This window comes from Quercus robur, chromosome 5 (genome assembly GCF_932294415.1).
Source record: "Quercus robur chromosome 5, dhQueRobu3.1, whole genome shotgun sequence".
NCBI classification, from domain to species: Eukaryota; Viridiplantae; Streptophyta; class Magnoliopsida; order Fagales; family Fagaceae; genus Quercus; species Quercus robur.
This window is the reverse complement of record NC_065538.1, coordinates 68,157,450-68,184,331: the sequence shown is the minus strand read 5'-3', so window position 1 is coordinate 68,184,331 and position 26,882 is coordinate 68,157,450. Positions and strand designations below refer to the sequence as shown.

Here is a 26,882-nt window from a genome sequence, read left to right as displayed (position 1 = left end):
CGGAAAAAGAAAATATTTGGACCCCACCAATTTTCTCTCCCCCCTCCCAACCAATCAACAAATCCAACTGTACCAAAATTTTTCATAAAAAATTAGTAAATGAAATGACAAAGAGAGAAAAAATGGCAATGGAAAAAGACTTTTTAACTTATATATCATTAGTTTTATAAATTTATGTTATTGTTTTGTTTTATGAAAATGTTTTATTTGGTTGGAATAAAATATTAAAAATTGTAAAATCCAGTTGTATTCATCAAAACCATTCATGAAATAAAATTCTATATTTACTAATGTTATAATTATTTTTGATAACTTTTTTTAATTTTTATAAATTTATTTTAATTTTTTTAATATCCTTTTTAAAATTTATAATATTTATTTATACTTTAAATTTTTTATAAAATTATTGATATCATTATCATGGTATTTCACTGTTAATTAATCAATATAAAAAAGCAACAACTTGTTTGTCTTAGCTTAAAAGGTCGGGCACAAGAGTACATCCAGTATAAAACTACAAATTGCAAAAGGCTCCAGGACCCAAGCGAATCATCTCTCATTATAGAAAATAGGAACAATGAAGAAAAAAAATAAAGCAATAGCTTTATCTTATCCTCAACATCATCATCAACAAAACCACACTCTACTTTTCTTCTTCTTCTGTATCTTGGTTTGTTACTTTCCCCGCTCAAACGGCAGATTAGAAGAAAAAGATGCAGTCCCAGTTGGGCATGGATACAGAATTCGATCCGTGTTTATTGATCCCTCCGGCAAATCATTGACCGCATATCTTGGCCTCATTAACAGCTCCTCCATTTTTGGGCCTGACATTCAGAATCTCAACTTCATTGCCAGGTATGCTTGCTTATATGCTATTGCTCTCTGTGCATTATCTCCAAAAATCTGCTCATCATATTCATATTCATATTCATTTTATCTTATCACCGTTGAATTTTTTGGGATTACCAATGCTGTGGAGCCACGTAAGCACGTGAAATCTGAATAACGATAATTCTCCTACGCGAATATTCCAAAAGAATCCAAACTCTTATTTTCATAGCCTGCTCACCAAAGACTCGAGTGTCAGTCAATAGTCACATGCCATAGATAGTCAAATAACTAGTGGATGAAAAGTGAAAACACTCAAGTAAATAGTGGAGGATGAGTTATATATATATCATAAATGATGATATAAATATATATATATATATATATATATATAATCTTAGATTATATGTGTGAATCTCCTCTTTGGAGAGTGAAGTGACTGTCGTGCCAAAAATGTATTGTGATTTTATCTAATATTTATAATTGAAAGGCAAGAGTTAGGTATAGTATCTCATTTTTGACTAAAATGTTAAGTATACTACCTAAAAAATATAATATACTCCACTTATGGTCTTATAAATCAATTTTATACACAATTTATTATTTTGATAAATTAAACCTATATTTAAAGAAAATTTTGGAAATTGCCATAAATTTTAGTATATAAACTTTACAAATTGATGTGTCAATGAATATGATTGATGCAATTTAAACACCAAAAGCCCACCAAATAAATGAATGATTGAATTATTATTATTATTTTTTATTTCAATTAATGACACAACAATTTGTAAGCTCTATATAATAAAATTTATAATATTTGTGAAATGCTAAAAATACTGCAAATTTTACTACATAAAACTTATAAACTGATGTGATAATCAGTGCGATTGTTGAACTTCAACCACTTAAAAAAAATGAATGTTGGAATTATGAAAAATGCTAAAGTTATACTAAAAACTTTAATTAATAATTTTTAAATTATAAAAAGATAAATTGTTTCTAATTAGTTATGTCTATATTTAACTTTGATAATGTTTATATGTTTTTATAATAATTTTTATAATGATGATAATTTTACGCACAACTAATAAATAATATTTAAATATTAAAAGTAATTTACATATAATGATAATTCTCCTGCACTATTAGATTATCTTATCACAGAATATTGAAGCATGTGAAATCAGAACAATGATAATAGGGCATCACGTGATAATACTTTTTTGGGATTATTAGTGCATCTCGTGTCTAAGAATTTTTTTTTTTTGATAATCGTGTCTAAGAATATTTTAAATAAAGAGGCATATTGACAGGTGGATCATTTAATGATTGAACGATGAGGATTAAAGCCACTTTTAGAGCATCCACATCAGTGGATATAAACATTTGCAAAATACAAAAAGCAACTAATTTTACATATTTTATCCCAAAAATCTTTCACATTAGTCCTTCTAAAACTATACATATTTACACATTTGTTACAGTAACTGTGCATATATACATGGTTACTATAGGTGTGTATCCTATTATTTTATTAATTTCCCATTTCGCTCTCTTTTTTCTCTCTTCTCCATCTACAAAAAAGAGACTCAGACTTCTTCTCTTCCTCATCATCTTCTTCTTCCTCTGATACACACAAATACACGCACACAGCCAAACCAACATAGAGACGCACAAAAACACACCGACCATTTGATGCTTGTGGATCGGTGCTGCAACGGAGATTGAAGCTTGTTGGCAATGGAGATCCGTTAAAACAACGGAAACCCAAAATCAACCCAAAATCCACAGAAAATCAACTCAAAATTAAACCATTAACTGAAAACCCATAACCCAAACCCAAAATCAAAATCAAATACAAACCCAATGGTGGTATGGACTTAAGGGATCTGAGAATTAAGGAGAGAGACGAGGGATTTGAGATGTAGAGACTTTAATGAGGTTCTGCTCTCAGATAAAGAGAAGAGGGGTGGAGATCGTTCTGAAATCCGTAACCCCTCTTTTCTCCCTAAATGCATGTGGAGCCGATGATTTCCTTATGTTTCAATCGTCTTCATCTTGATCATCATCATCATCATCATCATCATCTCTCTTCCTTGTAGCTTTCAAATTGTCAAAAAAAGAAAAAAGAAAAAAAAGATGTAGAGACTTTGAGGGATTAGAGAGAGGCAAAGACTTTGAAGAATGAATTTGTGGGTTAGGGAAAAGAGAGAGGCAAAGAGTTTGAAGGTTAGGGATAAGTAGAATAAATATATATATATATATATATATATATAGAGTGTATAATAGATAAACTGATGTGAGTGTTTTGTAAAAATGAGTGTAAAATAGAAAAGTGTGTTTTTTCTTGTAAAATAGACTGAAATTATGCACCATTTGATGCGGTTGCTCTTAGTGCCACTATCAGGTTACATTTTCACCATTTATTACAGTATCTTCCAATTATCTACTAAACTTGCAAAAGCCAAATCAGTTCTCTGTTAAAAAGATCTTTGCCGCGATGGTACTCCATAAGTATAAATGTTTGTGGGGTGTGAGAGTTAAAAGTCACGGTTCAAGTCTCTAGAAGAGAGTTTCATATATTTATTTACTTAGATTATGATAAAGTAGAATTTCTAATTTGTATAAAAAAATTAAAAAAATTATAATAAAAAAAGTGTTGCTAGTGCATATATTGGCTCTTCCATTTCCAAAGGCTACTTCATCCTCTGTAATACAGATCAAGTTTTCCATTTTGTTCCATTAAAAAAAAAAATCTTGCATCTTGTTTTGGAATATTGGTTCGCCACCTGTCTCTGCCATGGTGCAATTGGTGTTCTACTTTTATGCTTGGTTTTGTGTTGTGCACAAGAACTTTGCCCGAACTTTCCAAAACCTATCAAACTAGAACGCTTCTCAGTTTTAGCGATCGAATAGGAGGTTTTTGGTTAAAGCTACTTTTTCCTTCATTTTCGGTTATATTAGTGTCTGGTTCTCGGTTTAACCGATTGGTCCAGTCATTTGACAGTATATTATTTTTCGATGGTTGAACCTTTATGGACTGAAAAAAAAAATGTAAATTACAGTAGTTTTATGTACTTAAAGTTGTAAGCTTTTTTAAAAATTATTCGCTAATTATTGTTTGCATGCTAAGCTATACATTATTGTACACAATCCTTTATTTTTTTTTTTTTGGATAAAAAACTGAAATTCCATTAACATAAACTAGAAACAAGTACATTAGTTGAGAGAGCACGTTCTAAGAAATAAGGGCTCTCCTCAATCCAAGCAACATATTGCTCAACACCCTGAGCATGTTTTGCTCACAAGTGGGCTACTTGATTACCTTTCCTACCATGTGAAATAGAAAATCTCCGAAAAGCACTTAACATAGAACTAATTCCATACACAACTGATGTAATCGAAGATGGAGGAGAAGAAATGCCAGCAATAGCATTTGAAACCATAACAGAATCTCCCTCAAGGACAATCTCATGAAATCCCATATCTTTAGCAAATGTAATGCCCAATTCATAAGCTTTTGCTTCGACTTCCAAGAATCCCAGATGCTGATTTAGCTTCATTGACAAAGCTCCCATGAACAAACTCCAATTGAAATCATGTTTTGATAATCAAAACATGATTTCAATTATAATTGTGAAATTGTTTTACAATTATAATTAAAATTGTGTTGGCAAAACACTATTTCAATCTACTGCCCATAGTGAGTGTATCTATTATTTGACATGCATTCAAATTTTAATGGTTCTAATACACAAGAGCTAGTTCCATAAATATATTATAATATAATATAAGTGGACGGGCAGACCCCAGCACACCTCTCATAATGGATGGGCACAAATTGGGTCGCATCGGTTCGGGCTAGGAGGGCTACCGGGTTTTTTTTTTTTTTTTTGGCACAGCCTGATCTAGACACTCATAATTAACACAATAATTTTAGCTGATCGGTTGCTGTTTTGTCCACAGCTTTGAAACCAAGGATCGGCTGAGAATTCAAATAACAGACTCCGACCACCGTAGATGGGAGATCCCACAAGACATCATCCCGCGCCAAACCCACTCCCCACTGCACCACTCTCTCCCCGAAACTCCGTCATCTCCACCCCATTCCCATTCCACTACCTCCTACTTCCTCTCCGACCCCAACTCCGACCTCACCCTCACTCTCCACACCACCTCTCCCTTCACCTTCTCCATCTCCCGCAAATCCACAAACGACACGATCTTCGACACCGCCTCCACTCCCTTCATCTTCAAAAACCAGTACATCGAGCTCTCTTCCTCGCTCCCCAAATCCAAGTCCTCACTCTATGGCCTTGGCGAGCAAACCAAGCGGTCCTTCAAGCTTGTTCCCGATGAAACTCAGACGCTCACTTTGTGGAACGCTGATATCGCCAGTGCTAATCTCGATGTCAATCTTTATGGTTCGCACCCGTTTTACATGGACGCTAGATCAACATCATCATCACCGGCCATTCAAAGTCATGGTGTTTTGCTGTTGAATAGTAATGGGATGGATGTGATATACAGTGGTGATAGGATTACGTATAAGGTGATTGGTGGGGTTATTGACTTGTACTTTTTTGCTGGGCCATTGCCGGAGTTGGTGATGGAGCAGTATACGGAACTCATCGGCCGCCCTACGCCTATGCCTTATTGGTCCTTTGGTAACTTCTCTCTTCTCTCTACTCTTGTCTTGTTTGCCTTTTGCTGAAGATTAGCCTTCACAACTGAAGTTCTTAGATAACTCCGCGATAGAGTTCTTAAAATCTTATCAATTTAGTTTCCAAATGAGTAGATTGGATTGTAATAGTCAACATTCTTTTTAATATTGATGTATGGTCAAATGACTCAAATCTAATAAATTGTTTTAAGAATGAATGCATAAACATATTAAGAACTCTACAGTGGAGTTACTTTGAAAACTCTAGAGAACCTTAATTTGTGATTCTTATGATTGGAATTATGAATTTACAACATCACCTTCATATATCATGTCATATGTAATACCTTCTTTAACATTTTATTTTATTTTTAAATATTGGTAAATTATACATGCAACCCATAGTGCCATCACTTCTGACTCCAAAATAACTCAATTCCATCTAGTTAAGAGCTAAAATAAGAATGTCGTTTGACACACTTCAACATTAGATGCTTTTTTTTTTTTTTTTGATAAGTACACTTCAACATTAGATGTGTTTAGCATATGTGATAATGAACTTCTTTTTGCGATCAACAAAGGAGTAGCATGCCTGGCAAGGTGTGCATCATGATCCCATATCCATGTGTGACCCAAAAAATAAAAGTGACAAAGCTTAAGAGACAGTACATCGTACATAAGTGTTTCTTTAAGCTTGCTTCTTTCAATTGTGAAGGCACAATTTATCAACATTTAATATTATATTTGTGATCCATATCATATGATAAGGATCCAGATGTTAATCTACTTCTATTCTTAATTTCTGCACCGCTCTTTTAGATACTGAATTATTATAATTCCCAATGTCAATTCCAAAGTTAGGTAGTGGTTCACTTGAGCATCTTGTTTGGTGACTGTAAAAAGTAGATGAATGATACCTATCATAACCTCACCATCTAGATCTAGGTAATTAAAGTTATTTATTTATTTATTTTTTTAATTAAAGTTGTTTAAAGTTAACTTTCAGCATTTCAGCTCCTCAGAATGCCTTTGTTCTAAATAGGCAAATTCTTGATTCCATCCTTATTGCTAATGAATGTCTTGATAGTAGATTGAAATCTGGTCATCCAGGGTTGTTATGTAAATTGGACATAGAGAAAGCCTTTAATCATGTGAATTGGGGATTTCTTTCCCACTTGCTTGAACATTGTGGTTTTTCGGATAAGTGGAGGTGATGGATTTCATTTTGTTTATCAACGGTTCGTTATTCTATCCTTATTAATGGTTCTCCTCATGGGTTTTTTGGGAGTTAAAGAGGGTTGTGGCAAGGTGATCCTTTATCCCCTTTGTTATTTGTGTTGGTTATGGAAGCCATTGGTAGAATGTTGGATAAGGCTATCCATGAAAGTCGTTTGTCAGGTTTTCATGTAGGTGATTCTGCAGGAAGATCTTTGGTGATTTCCCATCTCCTTTTCGCTGATGATACTCTAGTTTTTTGTGATGCCAATATTGATCAATTGCTGATTCTCCATATGGTGCTCATTTGGTTTGAGGCTGTGTCCGGTTTGAAGGTAAATTTGGGTAAGTCTGAACTGGTGGCTGTAGGGGTAGTTCAAAACTTTGATCTTTTGGTGGTTGTCTTAGGCTGTAAGCAAGGGTCTCTTAAAATGAAATATTTGGGTCTTCCTTTGGGGGCAAAATACAAGGACAAGACAATTTGGAATCCAATTCTTGAGAAGATGGAAAGAAAATTAGCAAGTTGGAAAAAGTTATATTTATCCAAGGGAGGTAGAGTTACTTTAATTAAAAGCACTCTCTCTAACCTTACTACTTATTTTCTTTCTTTATTCCCTATTCCTACTTCAGTGGCCAATCGAATTGCAAGACTTTAGAGGGACTTTCTATGGGGAGGCCTAGGAGATGAGCCCAAATTTCATCTTGTTAATTGGTCTACGATTTGTACTCCTCTCTCCTCAGGTGGTTTGGGGATTTGGAACCTGAGAACCTTCAATGTAGCTTTATTAGGGAAGTGGTTATGGAGATTTGGGCAAGAAAGTGATGCTCTATGGTGTCAAGTGATAGAGGCGAAGTATGGTTGTGATTGGGGTGGTTGGTGTTCTAGCCCTTTCTTTGGTCCTCATTAAGTTAGTTTGTGGAAAAATATTAGAAGAGGGTGGCCCTCTTTATCTCGGTTTTTTCTGTATGAAATTGGAGATGGATCAAAAGTGCGGTTTTGGCTAGATAGATTGTGTGGATCATCTCCTCTTGTTGACTGCTATCCTGATTTATATAGGATTTGTCGAAACAAAGAATCGAGTGTGGCTGATCTAATGAGGTACTCCAATGGAGTCCTTCATTGGGAGATACATTTTTGTAGGGATGTTCATAATCGGGAATTGGAAGCCTTCTGGAGCTTCATTATTGCCATTTATAGCACTCCTGTAAGGGGGACTAGGGGGGACAAGGGATGTTGGCTTCCTTGTAAGAGTAAGGGGTTTACAATTAGTGTGTACTACCATCTTCTAGTTGGCCACAGTGATCAGTTTTTCTCTTGGAAAAGCATTTGGAAGCAGAAGATTCCCTCTAGAGTGGCTTTCTTTGTTTGGACCGCTGCCTTGGGGAAATGTCTAACAATTGACAATTTAAGGAAAAGAAAGGTTTGCATTTTGGATTGGTGTTATACGTGCAAGTGTAACAGTGAAACCATTGACCATCTATTCCTTCATTGTCCGGTTGCTCTGGAGTTGTGGGATATGGTTTTTGGTTTATTTGGAGTTTGTTGGGTTATGCCAATGTCTGTTGTTGAGCTTTTTGTTTGCTGGCAAGGTTGTTTTGGTCGCCATCACAATGGGGATATATGGATGGTTGTCCCTCATTGTTTGATGTGGTGTATTTGGAAGGAAAGAAATGGTAGGTGTTTTGAAGACAATGACCGTTCTATGCCTGATCTCAAGCTTCTTTTTTTCAAAACCTTACTGGGCTGGTTCTTAGTATGGAGAAACCATCATTTTTCTTCTTTTTTGGATTTTCTTGATTTATGTAATCTATGTAATTGATTTGTACACCCCTGTATACTTCCTGTGTACTTGGGTGTCTCTCTCTTTTCGTTATCAATAAATCCTTATTACTTAAAAAAAAAAAAAAAAAAAAAAAAAAAAAAAAAAAAAAAAAAAATTAAAGTTAACTTTCAAGTTAGCATCAAGGGGTTCACAAATCTCATTTTCAAGTTGTTTTAACTCTTTACTTTTTAATTGCCTTTTGACTTCTTTTAGGATTTTTTCTTTTCAATTATAGTAAAATTGATTTTGAAAGACATGGTCAAAACTAACAAGTGTGACACTTCATTCTGAATTTAAATCTACTACTTCTTTAGAATGAAGAAGAATTTCAGAGCAATAAAATATATGTTGGGCCATCACATAGGGCAATACAATTCCTGACCAAATTCAAGTTTAATGAATACTACTAGTAAGAGTCACCTTTATAGAAAGATGCCATATGTAATCCTATTGGGTACATAGTGGTTTAAAGAGTATGACATTAGAAGATGTTATGTGAATTTGAAAAATAAATGTGTGACATTAGAAGATGTTATGTGAATTTGAAAGAAAACTTTTTGATGGACCAGTTGAAAAGATTAATTTCTGTAATGGTTCTTTTCTAAAGTTAATTTTAGGACATTCCCTTATATTCAGGCTCAACTGTATGCCAATATAATCCTCACTCCAAATTAGGATTTGACCTGCAATGTTTTTATCGTGACGAAGTTTATAAGAAATGCTAACCTGAGTGGTTATTGTTAACTTTGTGTAAAGGATTTCATCAATGTCGATATGGTTACAAGAATGTGGCTGACCTTGAAGGCGTGGTTGCTGGCTATGCAAAAGCTGGTATACCTCTTGAAGTTATGTGGACAGATATTGATTACATGGATGGCTATAAGGATTTTACCCTTGATCCCATCAACTTCCCGTTGGACAAAATGCAAAAATTTGTTGATACTCTTCATCAAAATGGTCAGAAATATGTGCTTATCTTAGATCCTGGTATGTTTTACTTGACATATGATTGGTTTCTTCAGCTTTAACTATTCTCACTCTCTTTTTTGATGTAAAAATGTGTTGTTTTACAGGTATCAGTGTGAATAAGACATATGGAACCTACATTAGGGGGATGCAAGCTGACGTGTTCATAAAACGTGGTGGTGTCCCTTACTTGGGTCAAGTTTGGCCTGGCCTAGTCTACTTTCCTGATTTTTTAAATCCAGTTAGTGAAGTATTTTGGGGTGGTGAGATAAAAAGATTTCAAGATATTCTTCCCTTCGATGGTCTTTGGCTTGACATGAATGAGATTTCTAACTTTATAACTTCTCCTCCTACTCCAACTTCTACTCTTGATGACCCTCCCTACAAAATTAACAATGCTGGAGTTTCGCGGCCCATTAATAATAGTACTGTCCCTGCAACATCCTTACACTGGGGTAACATTACGGAGTATAATGCCCACAACCTATATGGACTCCTAGAGTCCAAATCCACTAATGCAGCCTTAATCAATGTGACTGGTAAAAGGCCATTTATACTTGCCAGGTCAACTTTTGTAACCTCTGGCAAGTACACGGCACACTGGACTGGAGACAATGCTGCTACATGGAATGATTTGGCATATTCAATTCCAGGAATTTTGAATTTTGGACTTTTTGGCATCCCAATGGTTGGAGCAGATATATGTGGTTTTTCAAGAAATACTACTGAAGAACTTTGTGGGCGTTGGATTCAGGTAAAAATTGATAGATGTCAAAATGATTAATTGATGTTGTACTCTTTTTTCTTTTCTTTTCCTTTTTTTTTTTTTTTCCTCAAGCTTTTACTTAGCTTTTGATATGATATTTTACTGTTTTGTAGACTTGTTGTAGATAAAGGGAGTGTATGACCTGATTTTGCGAAGCACTCCCCCCCCCCCCCCACAGCTTCTGCTTTAGACTTGTTGCTCTTTGAACCATATATTTCTAATTTGATTAATTTTGATCCCTACAAATTTAAATTGTTGTCAATCTAGTCCTACTGTTCAGCTCTGTTAATTAAGTGCCATTAAGTGTCATATGATCTGTATACACCCATATCGAGTGCACAAGTCTCAACATTCACCTGTCATTAACAAAGGTAGAGAAGAAGGGTTAGAGGGCACTTGCAGGACAGACTTAGTGGAGGAGGAAGGGGTTGGTGCTGTTCTTTTGCTGTGGTCAAAATAGACCTTGACATGAGTGGTGAGGGTGTTGGACTTACTATGGCCGCCTCTTCTATTCATACTCAATTGGGATGAAGAAACTCTGAATACTAGCCATGGATCTTTTCATTATGGTCGTGCAATATTTATTGATCTAAAGGTTACTGTTGGTGGGTAGTGAATTGTGAAACATATATCTTTGTAGGACAGTTTGTATAGTAAGGGTGTGTGAGTGAGGTTGATGGTTGGTGGCTGTGGGTTGAGCACCTGATCTTGTTGTGTGCTTTCTGGAATATCATGTTGCTCGAATCTGGGGATCCCAATGAACTTCCCTATGAAGCAGATGGGGATGATGATGAAGAAGAGGAATTCCTCTACTCTCTTGAGAAACAAAAAAATTACATGATTTTTTCTCACAATATTACAATTTTATTTACCCTTTTTTGCTTAAAACATTTTCACCAAATTGATATGACTTTGATTTCTTATGTAGTCATGTGACACTTAATGGCATTTAGTGAATAGAGTTAGGCTGAAGGACTATATTGACAATAATCCAAAGCTTTAATGATTAAATGATATAAATTAACTATAGGGAGTTAGGGACCAAATTGATTGTTTGTTAATTTTGATGAGAAATGAAAATGTATTATAGCTGTTTTAATTTTATTGTTTGTTTGTTATTTTATAAGAAGTGATGCTTCCAATGTTTGTATAACATTGGTGGTTAACTCTCTCTCTCTCTCTCTCTCTATGCATGTTATCTTTCTGATTTTTTAATGTCATTTTGTAGAAATATATTGAATATATTTACAAGTGCTGCTTATTATTTGATTGAATATATTTATGCACCTAATATCTGTATTTGGTCCAAATGCAGCTAGGGGCCTTTTATCCCTTCGCAAGAGATCACTCTGAGAAGTATTCTATTCGTCAAGAACTCTACCTTTGGGATTCAGTTGCTGCAACAGCTAGGAAGGTGCTTGGGCTTCGCTATCGGCTTCTCCCCTACTTTTACACATTAATGTATGAAGCACACCAAAGAGGAACCCCCATTGCACGACCCCTTTTTTTCTCTTTCCCTCAAGATATCAACACTTATGAAATCAGTACACAATTTCTGATTGGTAAAGCCGTAATGGTCTCACCAGTATTGAAGTCAGGAGCTGTTTCAGTTGATGCATACTTCCCTGCAGGAAACTGGTTTGACCTCTTTAACTACTCCCATTCGTTGAGTGTTAAATCAGGAAAGTATATCAAGCTTGATGCACCACCTGATCATATAAACGTGCATGTTCGGGAAGGTAATATTCTGGCTATGCAAGGAGAGGCCATGACAACACAAGCAGCTCGGAAGACTGCATTCCAACTCTTGGTAGTTGTCAGCAATAGTGGAAATAGCAGTGGAGAAGTTTTCTTGGATGATGGTGAGGAAGTGGAGATGGGAGGAGCGGATGGGAAATGGAGTTTAGTGAGATTTTATGGTGGAATAATAGGGAATAAAGTATCAGTTAAATCACAAGTTGTGAATGGAGGTTTTGCATTAAGCCAAAAGTGGATCATAGATAAAGTGATTTTCATAGGATTAAAGAAGGGTAAGAGATTGAAGAGATATGAACTAGAAACTACAAATGGAACAAACTTGAATGGAAACTCAGTTATAAAGGAAAGCTTCGACAGCTTGGGATTTCTTACTGTAGAGGTCTCAAAATTGTCACTTCTTATAGGAAAGGAGTTCAAGTTGGAGGTAAACTTCTGAAATAGTGAGACAACTCGTAAGAGAATAAGTATCAGTTGCACTCAACTGTCATAGCTGTTTGAAATTGTGTTGCTGGAAAAAATCGCTATTTTAATAAATTTCTAAGTAATAATTCAGTAATTTTTTCGGGTGTTGGTAAATTCTATTAACATGTATTGTTTACGTCAAATGAGCATTTGGTTGAAGTTGAGAGCAAATTACCAAAAGCAAAAAGGATATAAAATAAAAATAATGGGTCTCTCTTTCTTCTTTTTTAGAGTGATGCCATTATCGAATTAATTAATGAATGTCATTTGCAAGAAAAAATAATCAAATAAATATGTTCATACATAAGGAAAATATTTTACTAGAGAGGTCTTGTACGCTTTTGCAATGGAAAGGATCTAAAATTGAATTACAAAAGTGATCGAGAGGTGCACTACATTCACAATATTTTCACAACATGACTTTCATAACAAATTTTCTGTGGCAAGTTATTATTAGTTTTAATTTATATCCACCACTGAGATTATTTTTTTACCCTCAAATAATAGCAAGTAATAAGTTGCCACTTAGGATTTGTTATGAAAATATTATGAACTTAACATTTCTCAAGTCATCTAAAACTTTTTCTTATCAACCATATTCTCCTATGTAATTTCAAAAAATCAAATCAGAACACATCCAATTTATGAATAATGTACCCATCCAAAAATATTGAAGCTCACCTTGTTTTTTCCACCTTGCTATAGCCTAGATAGAGGCATTGAAAAAACACCCAAAAAAAAAAAAAAATCACCACCTTTACCGTTCAACCCAGTTGCGTCCCATCACAATATAAATAGCAAAAGGCATTTAGTGATTTTTTTCAGTGAATTTTTACGTGCGTCTAAACTATTTACCAACTCAATTTACTTATAGTGAAAATGGCAATCAACGATTTGAGAAAGCATTTGTAAGACAAGCAGATAGAGATACAAAGATATAATTTAGACCCTGGAAGAGGCAAACCTAAAAAAGGCAACGCCAATTGCTCGTTCACTACTAAATCAATCAATCTAAACCCAAAACTATAATCAGAGGAACAAAACCTCATTGCTCTATCTCTACCTTAAAGCAACTGAAACCTGGAAAAAAACTCTAAACATTAAGCCATGAACATGAAATTGAACCCACCTTAACTCAGACCTCGCAAGTTTAAATGCGCATCTCACTGATCTCATCTTAATAGCAAGACGATAAGATCTTACAAACCAAGCTGTGAATAGGATTCTACAGAACATGACTTGTTAAGAGTATATATGCAGCATAATATGAAGCATCTTTATCAGGAGGGAGAGACTGACTGATAAAAAGGACTTGTAGAACAATCCCTGAAGAAAGAAATGGAAGCATGAAAGCTAAGTAATCTTTAATGCATGCAATCTTATACCGTACCGTTAAGGGCATGAACAATGTATTTACGTGCCTTTCTATCACATAAAACCACTTTTGATGGTTAGTTAATTGCATGGAAGGTCATTACAGAATTAAGGACTTACATAGATCATATTCTAAAAAACAAAAATCAACAATAATGTTAAAACTTACATGACACCCCCCAATCATAGTACAATATTCAAATATTAATTTCAAAAAAAAAAAAAAAAAAAAAAAAAAAAACTCTTAAACTACATGTTGAATCTTAAATTTGACTATCTACACTTAAACTTTATCTCAATTTAATTAGTTAGTTGTAAGATTAGATTATTAGCCAAAGTGTAATGCCCTCCTTTTACATCCAGCGATAAGTCAACCAAATGTGTGAACTAAGATCGATGAGACAACTAACTAAATTGGTGCAAGATACACACAAAGCACCACTAACGTGAGCTCACAATGCACACAACAAAATCCTCCACACTCATTATTGTTTTTTGAAACTTCCATTCAAAACATGGCAACAAAAACATTATTGTTCTTGCTAATGTTTATGTTTATGTTTATAATGTTCTATTCGTGTTATATTGATATGTACAAATTCTTATCATATATTCATAATCCTCATAAATTTCTTAACTGTGCATAAAAAAACCAATGGAATTTATTAGGCTGTCAGTTTGAAAAACATTTATTAGGCTATTTATACAGAACAATACATATTAGAAAAAAAAAAAAAAAAAAAAACATTTAAGTACGCTAATAGTGGATGCATAAGACATTTTACAAAATTTAATTTACTTTTGTGATTATGTATAATAATATACACATTCAATTATAAAGAAAAAGAAAAAGAAAAAAAAAAAAAACACATGCTATAAACAAGAACAGTAACAGATAGACAAAGTTTATGTACAAACTGGTTATGAGAAACAATTCCTCCAAACCGCTAGGTAGAATTCTATTAATTAGATAGGTTTTCTTGTCATGTGAATGACATAAATCTCAATTTTTTTTCTATTAAATTTTTATTATTTTTGTTGTCAGTCATATCTGTTGAATGTGACTTACACCATTGGACTAATTATTTTCATTCTTGGTTTTGAATTGAATCTAGACCACTACAAAACCATGCATAATCATTTTTTTATCTTACAAATTGTTCTCCTACAAATTTCTATTGCTGCAGCACACTATGATATATGTTTATTTTTTCCCAGTCTATTTATTTCTTAATTTTTTCTGAGGAAATATTTATTTCTTAATTATGTGGTGATGAGTTGTGAATGTCATGTATCAATTAATATAATTCAAGAATTCTTTCCACTCTTTGGGTATTTTATAGTAAATTACTAATTCAAGTTTAGCAAATTTATGGCGTACAATAACAATAGGCTTTTGGTTTCCACTGGGAAGGAAAGAAATATAACTCGAACTGCTATCTTCATTGTAGTCCCCCGATTGGTATTGCTATAATACAGGACAAAATGGGCTTCTGCCATTTTCAGGAAAACTAATTAGCCTTTTACCCTTCTTCCCAAACTAAATAGGAAAATGTCCCTATTTTGAAACTCGACTTTTTCAAAATCGAGTTAAACCCTATAGTGACGTTTTCAAGGACCTATAACTCGATTTCATGGATATCAAGTTATAAAACGTCACTATAGGTCCTGAAAAACGTCACTATAGGGCTCTAGAATTTTTTTTTTTTTTTTTTTTAACTCGATTTTGAGAAAGTCGAGTTTCAAAAAAGGGGCATTTCCCTATTTAGTTTGGGAAGAAAGGCAAAAGCCTAATTAATTTTCCTGAAAAGGACAAAAGCCCATTTTGTCCCTATAATACATGTCATTAGTTTTTGCATTCTTTTAGCATATGAAATCAATTGGCTGGCTGATTTGCCATGATAGTTTCTAGATAAATGTGTAACAACTATTCCAAAAAACACATATACTTGAAAGTAATATATAATTATATAATATTAGATAGCTCACATGGACCCACTCCCATAAATATTATATTATACACACACATTATAAAATCCATGTGGGACTAATGGACTAATTTAATGTATCTTCAATTGGGCATGTTAGGAATTAATTTCTCATTAGTAATTCAATGGTTTTTGTAATTGACTACATAGAGTTAACTTAATATTTATTTGTCATATAATTTTTAAAAACTTAGTACAAATCACCCAAGTGAATGGCCATGTGTGACTTAAGACACACTCCTACAACATACACTCATCACTATAAAACATCACAAAAAATAATAATAGAATTTTAAAATATTGCAATCAACTAACATAGACATAGACAAAAACAGAAACATAAACATTAGCATTAATGTAAATTTTTTTTTTTATTCGAACACAAAGAAAAATGTATATGAAAAAAATTTATGTTAATTAGCGAATTTATTAAATTGTTTACACATTTTATTCCTTTATTTTTCGTATATAAATTGATTTAAAACTATATGTGCGAGAGATGGTTAATTCATATGTTTATAGTATAAAAATAAGAAAAAAATGCTCAAACATTCCTTAACTTTTAACTACTAGCCAAAACACTCCTAAACTTTTATATTAGCTAATTTTCTCCATAAACTATGCACATCGGCCAAATCAAACCATCTATTACTTCGGTATTAGAAAACTAACGGGTAACTCACGTGAGAGACCACATGAGAATAAAAATTAGCAAACGTCGAGGGAGAGAGAAAGCTAGCTTTAGAGAGAGAGAGAGAGAGAGAGAGACAATCAAACAAGAATTCCAGAACCACCATCGTCAACCTTCTCTCCTGTGCTGGAATCTTTGTCCCGCAGTCGTCTTGCCATTGGTATTCTTTTTTTCTTTTCTTTTTTTTCCTGTTCTCTGTTTTTCCAATCCTCCATGTGCAAGTTTCTATTGCAATTTTTTGGTTTTGGTTTACTTTTTGGGCTTAACCAATGTATAAAGCTTGATAGACACTTACCTAAGTGTTTCAAGGTTTGTGGTGGATTGGGTAGAGTTGGTTGTGGTAAAATTTCCATTTGATCAAAAATGGTTTTGAGTGTGCTGTACAATTGTTTGATGAAATGCCTGAGAGAGAGAGATGACTAGGGCTTTAATCTGTTTTTCAATCCTCTATGTGTGAGTTTCTATTGAAATTTCTTGGTTGTTTTAATTTTTTGGGGTTGGGGTTTATGTGAGCTTGTTTGCAAAGGCCTCATCAATTACTTGTCCTGTCAATTGTATCAATATTGGTGAGCCTTGAATTTGGATATAAAACTTATTTCTATTAATCACTGGCACTTCTGATCCTTTGGCCACTTTAAATAATTAGATTTTGATATGAGACAATTTCAGATCAACATGAGCTCATTCATTTACTGTACAAAAAATGAAATCTTGCAGGGTTTTATGATGGGAAGGAAACAATGGAAATGAAAGTTTCTTCTTCCAATTATTTGAAGTTGATAATGTTGCCATTCCTAAACAAGAGATCTATTATTATTTTTCTTTGTCCTTTTTTTTTCCTTCTTAATTTAAACCAAAAAAAAAAGAAGTTAGCTGAGTACCTCATGCAGTGCCATGCTATCCCTATTAAAGTTTGCAATGCAGTGGATAAGCTGATTAGGGACTTCCTTTAGGGATCAATCCTCTGATGAAAAAAGAAGGTTTCATATGGTCAATTGGCTTCACATGGGAGGACTAGCCCAAATGAAATTCAGGAATCAAGCTATTCTAGCTAAGTTGTGTTGGAGGCTGGCTAATGAACAAGATGCTCCTTGGGCTAATTTGCTGGCTAAGAAAGATCTGTCTGCTTCGAGATTGACTGAAGAAGGAAAAAAGCACCCATGCTCAAGGATTTGGGCTGCTTGCAAGAAAGGAGGTCCAGTGTATGTTAAAGGGTTGATGATCTATGAACAATGGTAGTTCTATCAAATTCTGGCAAGATTTCTGGCTTTCCTTGGGACCCATGAGAAATCTTATTGAAGGTCCTCTCTCAAGAGATGAGGAACAACTCACAGTGCAACAATGCTTTGATATGAGCATTGGTTAGAATTTACAAAACATGTCTTTCTACTTACCGGATCATATTATTAATTCAATTCATGCCACCCCTTTCTCTTGTGACCAGACTACAAAGCATTCGTTAGCCTGGGCTTTTTCGAAAGATGGCAGCTTCGCTCTCCAATCATCTTACTTATTGGCAAGAGATTCGAACCTATTTCACTTGGAGTCTTGATGAAGATACTGACTAATTTTTTTGTTTCTACTTACCGGATCATAATTTTTTTGTCTTGATAAAGATAACAACTATTTGTAAACACTCATTAATATTTCAATTTATGGCAGATTGGGACTCATTCATTTTTTGTGTAGTTATGCTATGATATGATATTATTCCCTTACAAATTTGAATTAATTACTGATGACTAGATTTTCTTTTTCTTTTTTCTCTGGTTGTAAAAAAATTGATTTTTTTTTTTTTTTTGAATTATACCTCACCCGTTATCAATGAATTACTCAATGTCTTTTAAGGACATTGTAGATCTACACTGGTTGAGACTACTAGTCAGATGCGTGGTTCAAGAAACACAACCAATGGTATTGACTAAATCATTTGTTAATTGTGAAAAGAATATGTTTCATAACTCAAAAGAGTAGTAGGACAGAGCAAATTGTGAGACAGTTCCTCACAACAATGAAATCATCTATTGTGGGGATCAGGTAGTCCCGAGAATTCACAAAGCAAGCCTCATGCATGGAAAGTTATGATTACCAATTTCGTTGAGGACAATGATAATTCCCAATTTATATAACTTGTAGTGACTTAATGCAAGCCATGAATCTATATATAAAATAATAGGTGAAGCAGAGAGAGTGTGAAATTGAATTCCAAATTAGAACTCTAATTTTGTGCCATGTGTCTATAATCTGAAATTGAAGTTGAATTTTGCATCATGTGGTTAAATGTATGTGGGCTCATTCTCATTAAAACCACTTCTATGTATCGGGTCAAGTGGGTTACTGTGCTAATTAAGTTTTTTCTTGATTTTGTAGTCAAACGTGAAAACCAAAGAGATTAATATCGGTGATAAGAACTTGGTTTGGGTACATTGCATAATTTCCAAAAAGATAGCAAAGCCAGAGTTTGCATCTTTGTTATAAATTGCTTACAAAGTTTGCATCTTTACATTTGCACTGAGTTTCGGATTAAAGTGTTTTCTTCTTGGTTCTGACACTGAGTTTTGTTTACTATTTACTTACAAAGTTTGCATCTTTACATTGTTATAAATTGCTAATATGTGATTAGATGCACATTATGCCTAAAATTCACTATCCTTATATTTGGCTTATTGTTCAGGTTGGGCACCTATAACAATGAAGAAAGCACTGCTATGAACCGATGGATGATACTTTTTATAGGCTGCAAAGGAACTTAGTGATCAATGGAATCTCACGCGAATTGGAGAGGACCCGACTATAGATGTCTGGATGGCAGATGTGAGTCACTATGTTTTTAAAATGTTCAGTGAAGGTAAAGATTATGAACAATGTAAATTTTCCGGAGAGAGATTTATTATTCTATATTTACGCAAGTTTAGTCGCCTTCTTGGAGTGGATCACTCCACCCTGTTTTTCTACTGGAATTTTTTATTTAGATTGTTGCAATTTAATTCGAAATTTTATTTGAATTTTCCTATTATTGTTACTATCATATATTATCATTCCAATTTTACTATACACGTGTACAATCTAATTATTTTTAATTTTGCTATCATGTGCAGAAGCCAATGAGATGAAATTAATAACACATTAAACACTCATGCTTTGGGAATCGGTAGTACCAATCTAAATCCATTGGACCTGCTTCATGATAATACAACTATGAAGGATGTATAAAAACACGCACAAACCCATCTCTCTATAAAAAGAGATTGGAGAGAATTTCTTTTATCAGCCATGGAACTTCAGAGGTTTTTTTTCACACAAACGCCCATCATGTTACAAAATGACCCATCGTAAAACTACAAAATGAGTACAACTCTGAGGATTTTTTTTTTTAATTTTAAATTTTTTAAGCTGCGAAAATTTCAATCACCAATAGAGATTGAAGATTCAAAAACGTGAATGGATCTTTTGGATAAACATTGTCACCAAGGTTCATCTTTCTGTGTAAAATCTATATACTGCTAAGTTTTGTTAATGAAATTTTCTGGTTAATAATATGAATTTAGACTTAACTAAGCCTTTTAAACATGAATAAACTCATGATTAATAATATATTCATTCCTGTGCGGTAGCACGGGGCTACATACTAGTTTATATAACTCATGCAAGTTATATATTGGCCTCAAATTGATATAATAAATTTCCATTAACTCATACAATAATGAAATGCCATTAATTTCATAAATTGAACATTACATAGTTCTAAATATTTTTATATTATATTACATCTAATTTAAATAGGTAGATACATTACATTACAAACCCCTTTTTTTGAGACTTTTATATAAATAGTCACTGCAAATAAAGACGACTTTCAACATTAACATTTGGACACCATACAAAAGGCTATCAAAATCCCACTGTTGAATTAAGAAACCACCAATAAACACCAAAGCCATTTAGGGATTCTCTTATGCATTGTAGCTTCGTTCTTCAGCTTTCGGTTAGTGTCCAATAGTCCATTAATAACACATTTTCTTCTTTGTGTGAATTCAATGCCATGCTTCTCAAAGTAGTTCCAGTCGCATGAATGCTCTTAATTGCACACAATTGATCAATTCTTCACACTTTCTCACACACAATCTTTACATTATTCCCACCTAAATACAGGGTTTCAAAATGCTAAATTACAAGCAAATTTGGCATGGCTATAAAGCCAACACATAGTTAAATAAATTCAACCTTACAAAATAAAAAATAAAAAATTTTGATCTTGCTTTTGTGTTCTTGTTATAACTCTTGAAGCTTCCATTTTTTTTTTTTTTAATAAAAACCATTTTTTAATCTTGTTTCTTTTAACTTTGTTATTTTTTTTGTGTGTTTTTAACAATGGTGGGTTACGGAAGCCTAATGGAGTGAACCTTAGGTTGGCAAAGTGCCAACTTTTAAACTATAGGTAAACAACTTAAATTTCGACTAAACCACATGTGGTAAGTTGTAATTTACCCTATTCTAAATTATGAAATTTTACTAGGCTATTTATACCACAAAAAAAAAGATTACATATTAGAAAATAAAAAATATTTAAGCCCAACAGTGGATGCGTATGTTGTTTTTGTTGGATATATTACCAAAATTAATTCAGTTTTGTGATTTTGTAAATAAGAATACAAATAGATTACTCTATTTTCGCCACCACTAGAGAGCCACTCTCACCTCCACTGAAACCAAATTGTCACGTCTCTCCAAAAAAAAAAAAAAAAAAAAAAAAAAAAAAAAAAAAAAAAAAAAAAAAAAAAAAAAAAAAAAAAAAAAAAAAAAAAAAAAAAAAAAAAAAAGAAGGTTAAACAACACTAAGTGAAGGTTGGCTCACTTGGTTGTACAAGCTTAGGTGCCTAACACATTCCCAAGCTTGTACCTTAATTCTGGACTCATAGTTTAGTTCATTAGATCTCTACATAAAGGTCCGAAGTTGGTTCCTTGACCAAAACCAGCTAACCACTCCCTTTCTTTACCTTGGCACACTTGACTGGTACTGTACTTTTGAGCTTAAGTTTAAGATGGATGTTGATACCGTATTTTGTCCGCCCTCAATTTGTGTGTCGAACCCCCGAAAATCCAAAAATATTGTTTTCTCTTTACGGGGCCATGAGGACATCTAGAACAACGTGGAACAACCCGTTCGGGCACCGGAGCACCCGAAGTGCCTTTTTCAGCCAAAATGACCAAAATGCCCCTAGTCGTCCCTAGGATTAATGAAAGATCAAATGAGGTCCAAACTCTCGCAAAACAACATTTTTCACAGTTTTACTTCAAACCCAAGCTTCTTAGAGATTTTTAACAACTTTGACTGAGTTTGAGCAAGTTTGGCCCGAAGTCGATCCTAGGTAGGCCTAAAAACCCTAATTTTGATCTAGCTGTCATAACCAAGGTTATTGATTCCGTACCATACTAGCCGATACTGCCGGAATATACCGTACTGGCCAGCAATCCGGTATGCCCGACCCCCTTGTTTTGTACCGGAAAAAATACCGGCCGAACCGGCCTCGTACCGGCCAATTTCGGGCAATACCGGTCGGTACAGAAAAAAGTTTTTTTTTTTTTTTTTTTTTTTTTTTAAGTTTTGTAATTTTTGAATTTTTGTTAGGACAGAATGGTAACTTATTTGCATTAACTTATTAGTATTATTTGTTTTCTTAGTATGCAATGGTAACTTTTAAGCTTTCTATTTTTTTTTTTCCCTTTTAATTGATACTAAAGTCTAAAACCATGAATAATTAGTTCTGAATTGAGGAAATGTTTTATGGTAAACTTTTATATTTATTATAATATATATACACAGACACATATATACATACATACATATATATATATATATATATAAAATAGCAGTAAACCCGAAACGGTACACCGGTATTGACCAGTATCTGAAATATATCGTACCGGTGGCCAAACCGGTACGGTATTGACATCCTTGGTCATAACAGATTGAAACCAACGCCATTGTGAAAATTATCAAATTCTCGTTCCAACGACTATTCATGGGTTGAAATCGGAGTTAGAACGGCCTAGATATCACAAAAACCGGGATGACACACCAATCGACGCACCACAAACTTCCGAGAGCCATAACTTTTGATCCGACCGTTGGATTTTTGAGTTCCATACCTTTGTAGAAACTAAAGATCAAGATCTATCCAAGGGTGTCAAGATCAACCAATCAAAGAAGGTTTTAGTTATCATCCACAACCCTAACCCTCTAAATCTTTTTCTTGCATTTATCTTGCTTTTTTCTTTTTTCTTTTTTTGATTGAATAACATGATTTATTGCTTTCTTTAGCATGTTTCTTGCTTTATGTGTATTTCTAGCCTAGATTTCTTGGTTGTTATGTTTTATTCCATGTTTTATGTTTAGATCTATGTTTTTACATGCTTGTATGTTTGTATCTACATACTTAGGGTTTTATGCCATGTTTCCTTTGTTTCGATCTTTTCTTGGCTTTGCGTTGATGTTAGAGTTATGTGCTCACATGCTTGATATCATGTCTATGGTTATGCTTTGCTTGAAGCTATGTGTTCGTATGCTTTTCACCATGTTTTATGCTTAAATCTGCATCCGTACATGCTTATATGCTTGGATTCATGTTCTTCCATGTTTATGTGCTAAGCTTTCACATGCTCACACACGTGTTGCCATGCCTATGCCTAGATTTATGTCTATGTGCTTAGATCTATGTTTTCACATGCTTGCGTGCTTGGATCTCGGTTTTCACATGCTTATATGTCTAGATCTATGTTTTCACATGCTTATGTGCTTGGATCTATGCTCTGCTTGCTTTATGCCATCCGCCATGTGCTTGTGCACTCCATGACATGTTTGAGTGCTTAGACCTAGGCTATATTTGTCATGCCATGTGCTATTGTAGCCCTTTTGTCTCTTTATCTTTCTTTCTTGTGTTTTAACCTAATGGTTAGGACTCAATCTAGACCCTATGGTCTTTGTCATTGTCCATACACCTTAGCCCATTTCAAAGGGTTTGGATCACTTTTTTTGCATGTCTATGCTTGCTTGCTTCTATACTTTATGCTTGTGTTAGCCTCTCTTGTTCTATGCTTTGCCACATTTGACACCTTCAGCGGGTTTGTGGTTGTGTGTTTCCATCTAACGCCCATAAGGCCTTGTTTGGGTGTAACCACTTGGGATCAGGGACGAACGCAGGATTTTAAGCAGGGGGGGGGGGGGGCCCAGAGATAAGCAAAAAAAAAAATTTTCAAATACGCATCCATATAGTATTAATAAACTATCAACTAAGCCCGTCGAATTTTATCACGTTGATTAACATGATATTCCCATATTTGTTTGCGTGTTCCGGGATCATAATCCAAAGAATCAAGGTCAATTCTTTGAAATTGTGTTTGAGAGATTGGAACATCCGCATTTTCCGGAATTGGAACATCCGCATTTTCCGGAATTGGAATAGCAACATTAGTTGTTGGCAATTCCACGTTGACTTCGGAAGAATTTGAAGTTGAACCTTTTCTTTTGAAAAAATCAAGCATTGTAGTTGATTTTTTCATGATCTACAAATAAAATAAAAATTATATAAGAATTACCGTTATTTTTTAAAATTTGTGTGATAATTTTTTATATTATATGATTTATTTTTTTCTTTTTGTCTTTGGTCTGCCTTTAATGTCTTTGTGTTTAAATTGCCTTTATTTATGTCTCTGTGTTGTCTCTTTCTTTATTTATATCTTTTATGTTTTTTTATCTTTGTGTAATTGTGTTGTCTCTTGTCTTCATCTTCCTAATTCTGACCCACTAACCCAAATATCCAATGAATCCCACTACAGACAGTCAAGCACTACTAACAAAAACTTTTCTTAATTTAACCTTTTTTTTTTTTTTTCTCCCCTGTCACTTGCCTTTGCCCAACAGCAACTCCACTTTTCCCTATTCCCTATTATTATGTCCAACTAATGTCCAACCACCGGTCAACAAAGAAAAAACCATCTGACTTACTGACTATCACTACAATCTCTACTCTCTCTATCTATCTCTTTTATCAATATAATGCAAGAGCCACAAACACAGAGTCACAAAGCCAAAACCCAAAAAAAAAAAAAAAAAAAAAAAAAACAAACAGTTCAGCCGTAGCACAAAGCACCAAATCAGTGAAATCACCAAATCAGTTCAGTAACTTCAGTTCATCAGTAAAAACACAAACAAGAAACACTTAAAACACCACAAGCACAGTTTCTTTGATTCTCAGAATCTCAGATCAGATCACAGATTCACAAGGTTTTGAAATTTGAAGGAAAAGAAAAAGATAAGAGAGAGTAAATACCTGTGATTCTGTGGACTGTGATTCTGTGAAGGCTTGAAGCTGGGCTGGGCAGATCGGGAAACGGCAACCGGCGGCAGCGGCGGCAAGTGGATCTCGTCTCGCGTGGCAGCGTGGGTCTCGCTCTCGTTGGCGTGGGTCTCGCTCGATGCTCGAAGCTAGGTTCGCAATCGCACTTCGCACTCTCTCACAGTCTCGCTCTCGTCTCGCTCTCTGTCTCTCTTCGTCACGGTGTCATGGCGACACCGCTGCGGCGCTGCCTCTCTGTCTCTCTCCGTCTCACTCGTAGGCTCGTAGCTCTCGCCTCTCGGTCTCTCACTTTCCTTTTTTTTTTTTTTTTTTTCTTTTTTTTTCCTTTGGTTTTTGCTTTCTCCGTTTGGTTTTGGACTGCTGAGGGCTGAGATTTTTTCTTTTTTCTTTTTTTTTTTTTTTTTTTTGGTTGTGGATTGACATGGGTTATGGCCTTATGGGCTCTGCTCTGACTTCTAAGCTGGCCGGATGATGGGCTAGGGGAAGGGGGGGTTCATGCCGGATGATGGGCTAGGAGAAGGGGGGCCGGAGCAAAAATTTCAGGGGGGCCCAAGCCCCTTTTTTTTTTTTTTTTGGAAAAATTTTACTTGCTAAAAAATTTTTTTTTTGGGCCCAGGAGGGGCTCGGGCCCCCTTAGCCTTGTACGTGGGTCCGTCCCTGCTTGGGATGCATCACCATGATGCTGGTTGCTTCATGCATACCTTTCCCCTTTTTCACTCCGTGCGATGATATGCTTACCTTGCTTTTTTCTGCCCCCCGTTGGCTTTGTATGCATCTTTACACACTTTCTTACATGTCCATGCATGAATCTTGCTTGCTAGTGCATTGTCCATGCTTCAACACAATAAAGCTATGGACATTCAATCCAAAACTACATTTGTCCCTCGCGAACACCAGCTTTTGTTTGTTTCCTTGCTTGTTTGTTTGCTCGCTATCTTGCTTGTTTGTCTACTCGCTTATTTGCTCGCATCCTGGTTTCTATGCTTGCTATGTCTATCATGTTTACCTGCTTTATGCCTCATTATTGTGCTTTTTGCATCTTTTCCTTCCATAGCTTGTCTGCTAGTTTCTTGTCTTTGCCTTTGCATGTAGACATATGAAGTGAGGACGTATGGAGTTAGGGCACAATCTCTCGGGCACAAGCAAAGGGGCGAGGATGTGAGCACCCAGATATGAGCCAAGCAGCTACAGTCAGTAGGTTTAGGAGTTTAGCTTTTCCCTTCGATTATGTACTCTTTTAAACCCCCTCCTTTCTCTTCCCTTTTTCCCTTAGATGGTTTGTATTAGGTATATCATACTTTGTACCATTCATCCTCATCTCTATAGTATGGAAACTCCTGTTTATTTTCCTACACTTATATTTTGGGCCATGCTCTAGGGATATAGGCATTTACTTTCTTGCTTTGTGTACTAGCATTGTGCATGATGTATGTATATATATACCTGCTCGCCCCCCTTCGGTGTGACTGTCACAGTCCATGTCACCTAAGGCAAAGCAATGCCTAATTTCTGCTGCGAAAGTAAAGTGATGTGTCGCCAAATTTTTGCCGTGGAAATTTGGTACTCGACTCGAATGCCATAGGAAAGCATAGATTGGGACCACGCCCTTTCAAAAGCTAAACCTTAAAGCCCCCATGCATGCAAATCCCCGAAAGCTAATGCCAAAATGATGTTTTTTACTGCCAATCTCCAAAAATTAAGATTTTATCAAAACAAAGGACTATCCTTGGATAGGCATTGTGGGGTGCCTAACACTTTCCCCACACGTAACCAAACTTTCGGACCTAAGAATCAAGATTTTTTTTCCATCCACATTAGATTAGGAAAAATTTCCTTTTTCTTAACCTAGGATCAGTAATAAAATAAACTAGAAACAGGTGACCAATCACACCTTAGAAAAACCCAATGATTAGTGGCGACTCCACTTACCTTTGGTAATCCCTTAAAATGTGGCCCAGATTCCTGCTACAATGCCAGAGGTAGACCTA

The 26,882-nt window shown here is 34.7% G+C and overlaps 2 protein-coding genes and 1 long non-coding RNA gene across 3 annotated transcripts in view; all 3 read left to right on the top strand.

Annotated features, from left to right (window-relative positions):
- The window catches only part of LOC126726802 (alpha-glucosidase-like), a 31,892-nt gene extending 19,314 nt beyond the window's left edge, over positions 1-12,578 (top strand). The window contains exon 6 of the mRNA XM_050432170.1: positions 12,447-12,578. Coding sequence (XP_050288127.1) covers positions 12,447-12,458 — 12 coding nt within the window. The 3' untranslated portion in view covers positions 12,459-12,578. The remainder of the gene's footprint in view (positions 1-12,446) is intronic.
- Positions 496-12,578, top strand: LOC126726801 (alpha-glucosidase-like). Its single transcript, XM_050432169.1, has 5 exons — positions 496-855; positions 4,798-5,498; positions 9,289-9,519; positions 9,606-10,252; positions 11,580-12,578. Exons 1-5 carry the CDS (start codon positions 578-580, stop codon positions 12,456-12,458), a joined length of 2,736 nt encoding a protein of 911 aa, XP_050288126.1. The 5' UTR covers positions 496-577; the 3' UTR covers positions 12,459-12,578.
- Positions 12,579-16,463: 3,885 nt separating this feature from the next.
- LOC126726807 (uncharacterized) lies at positions 16,464-18,225 on the top strand. Its single transcript, XR_007656072.1, has 2 exons — positions 16,464-16,697; positions 17,255-18,225. It is a non-coding gene; the product is annotated as an uncharacterized LOC126726807 (long non-coding RNA).
- Positions 18,226-26,882: the final 8,657 nt, after the last annotated feature.

What these genes read in the sequence shown, in the direction of transcription:
- LOC126726801 (XM_050432169.1), top strand. Translation starts at nt 578, where the DNA reads ATGAAGAAAAAAAATAAAGCAATAGCTTTATCTTATCCTCAACATCAT. An exon ending in AATCTCAACTTCATTGCCAG is followed by an intron (nt 856 to 4,797) that starts GTATGCTTGCTT and finishes TTTTGTCCACAG; the next exon opens with CTTTGAAACCAAGGATCGGC. An exon ending in TATGCCTTATTGGTCCTTTG is followed by an intron (nt 5,499 to 9,288) that starts GTAACTTCTCTC and finishes CTTTGTGTAAAG; the next exon opens with GATTTCATCAATGTCGATAT.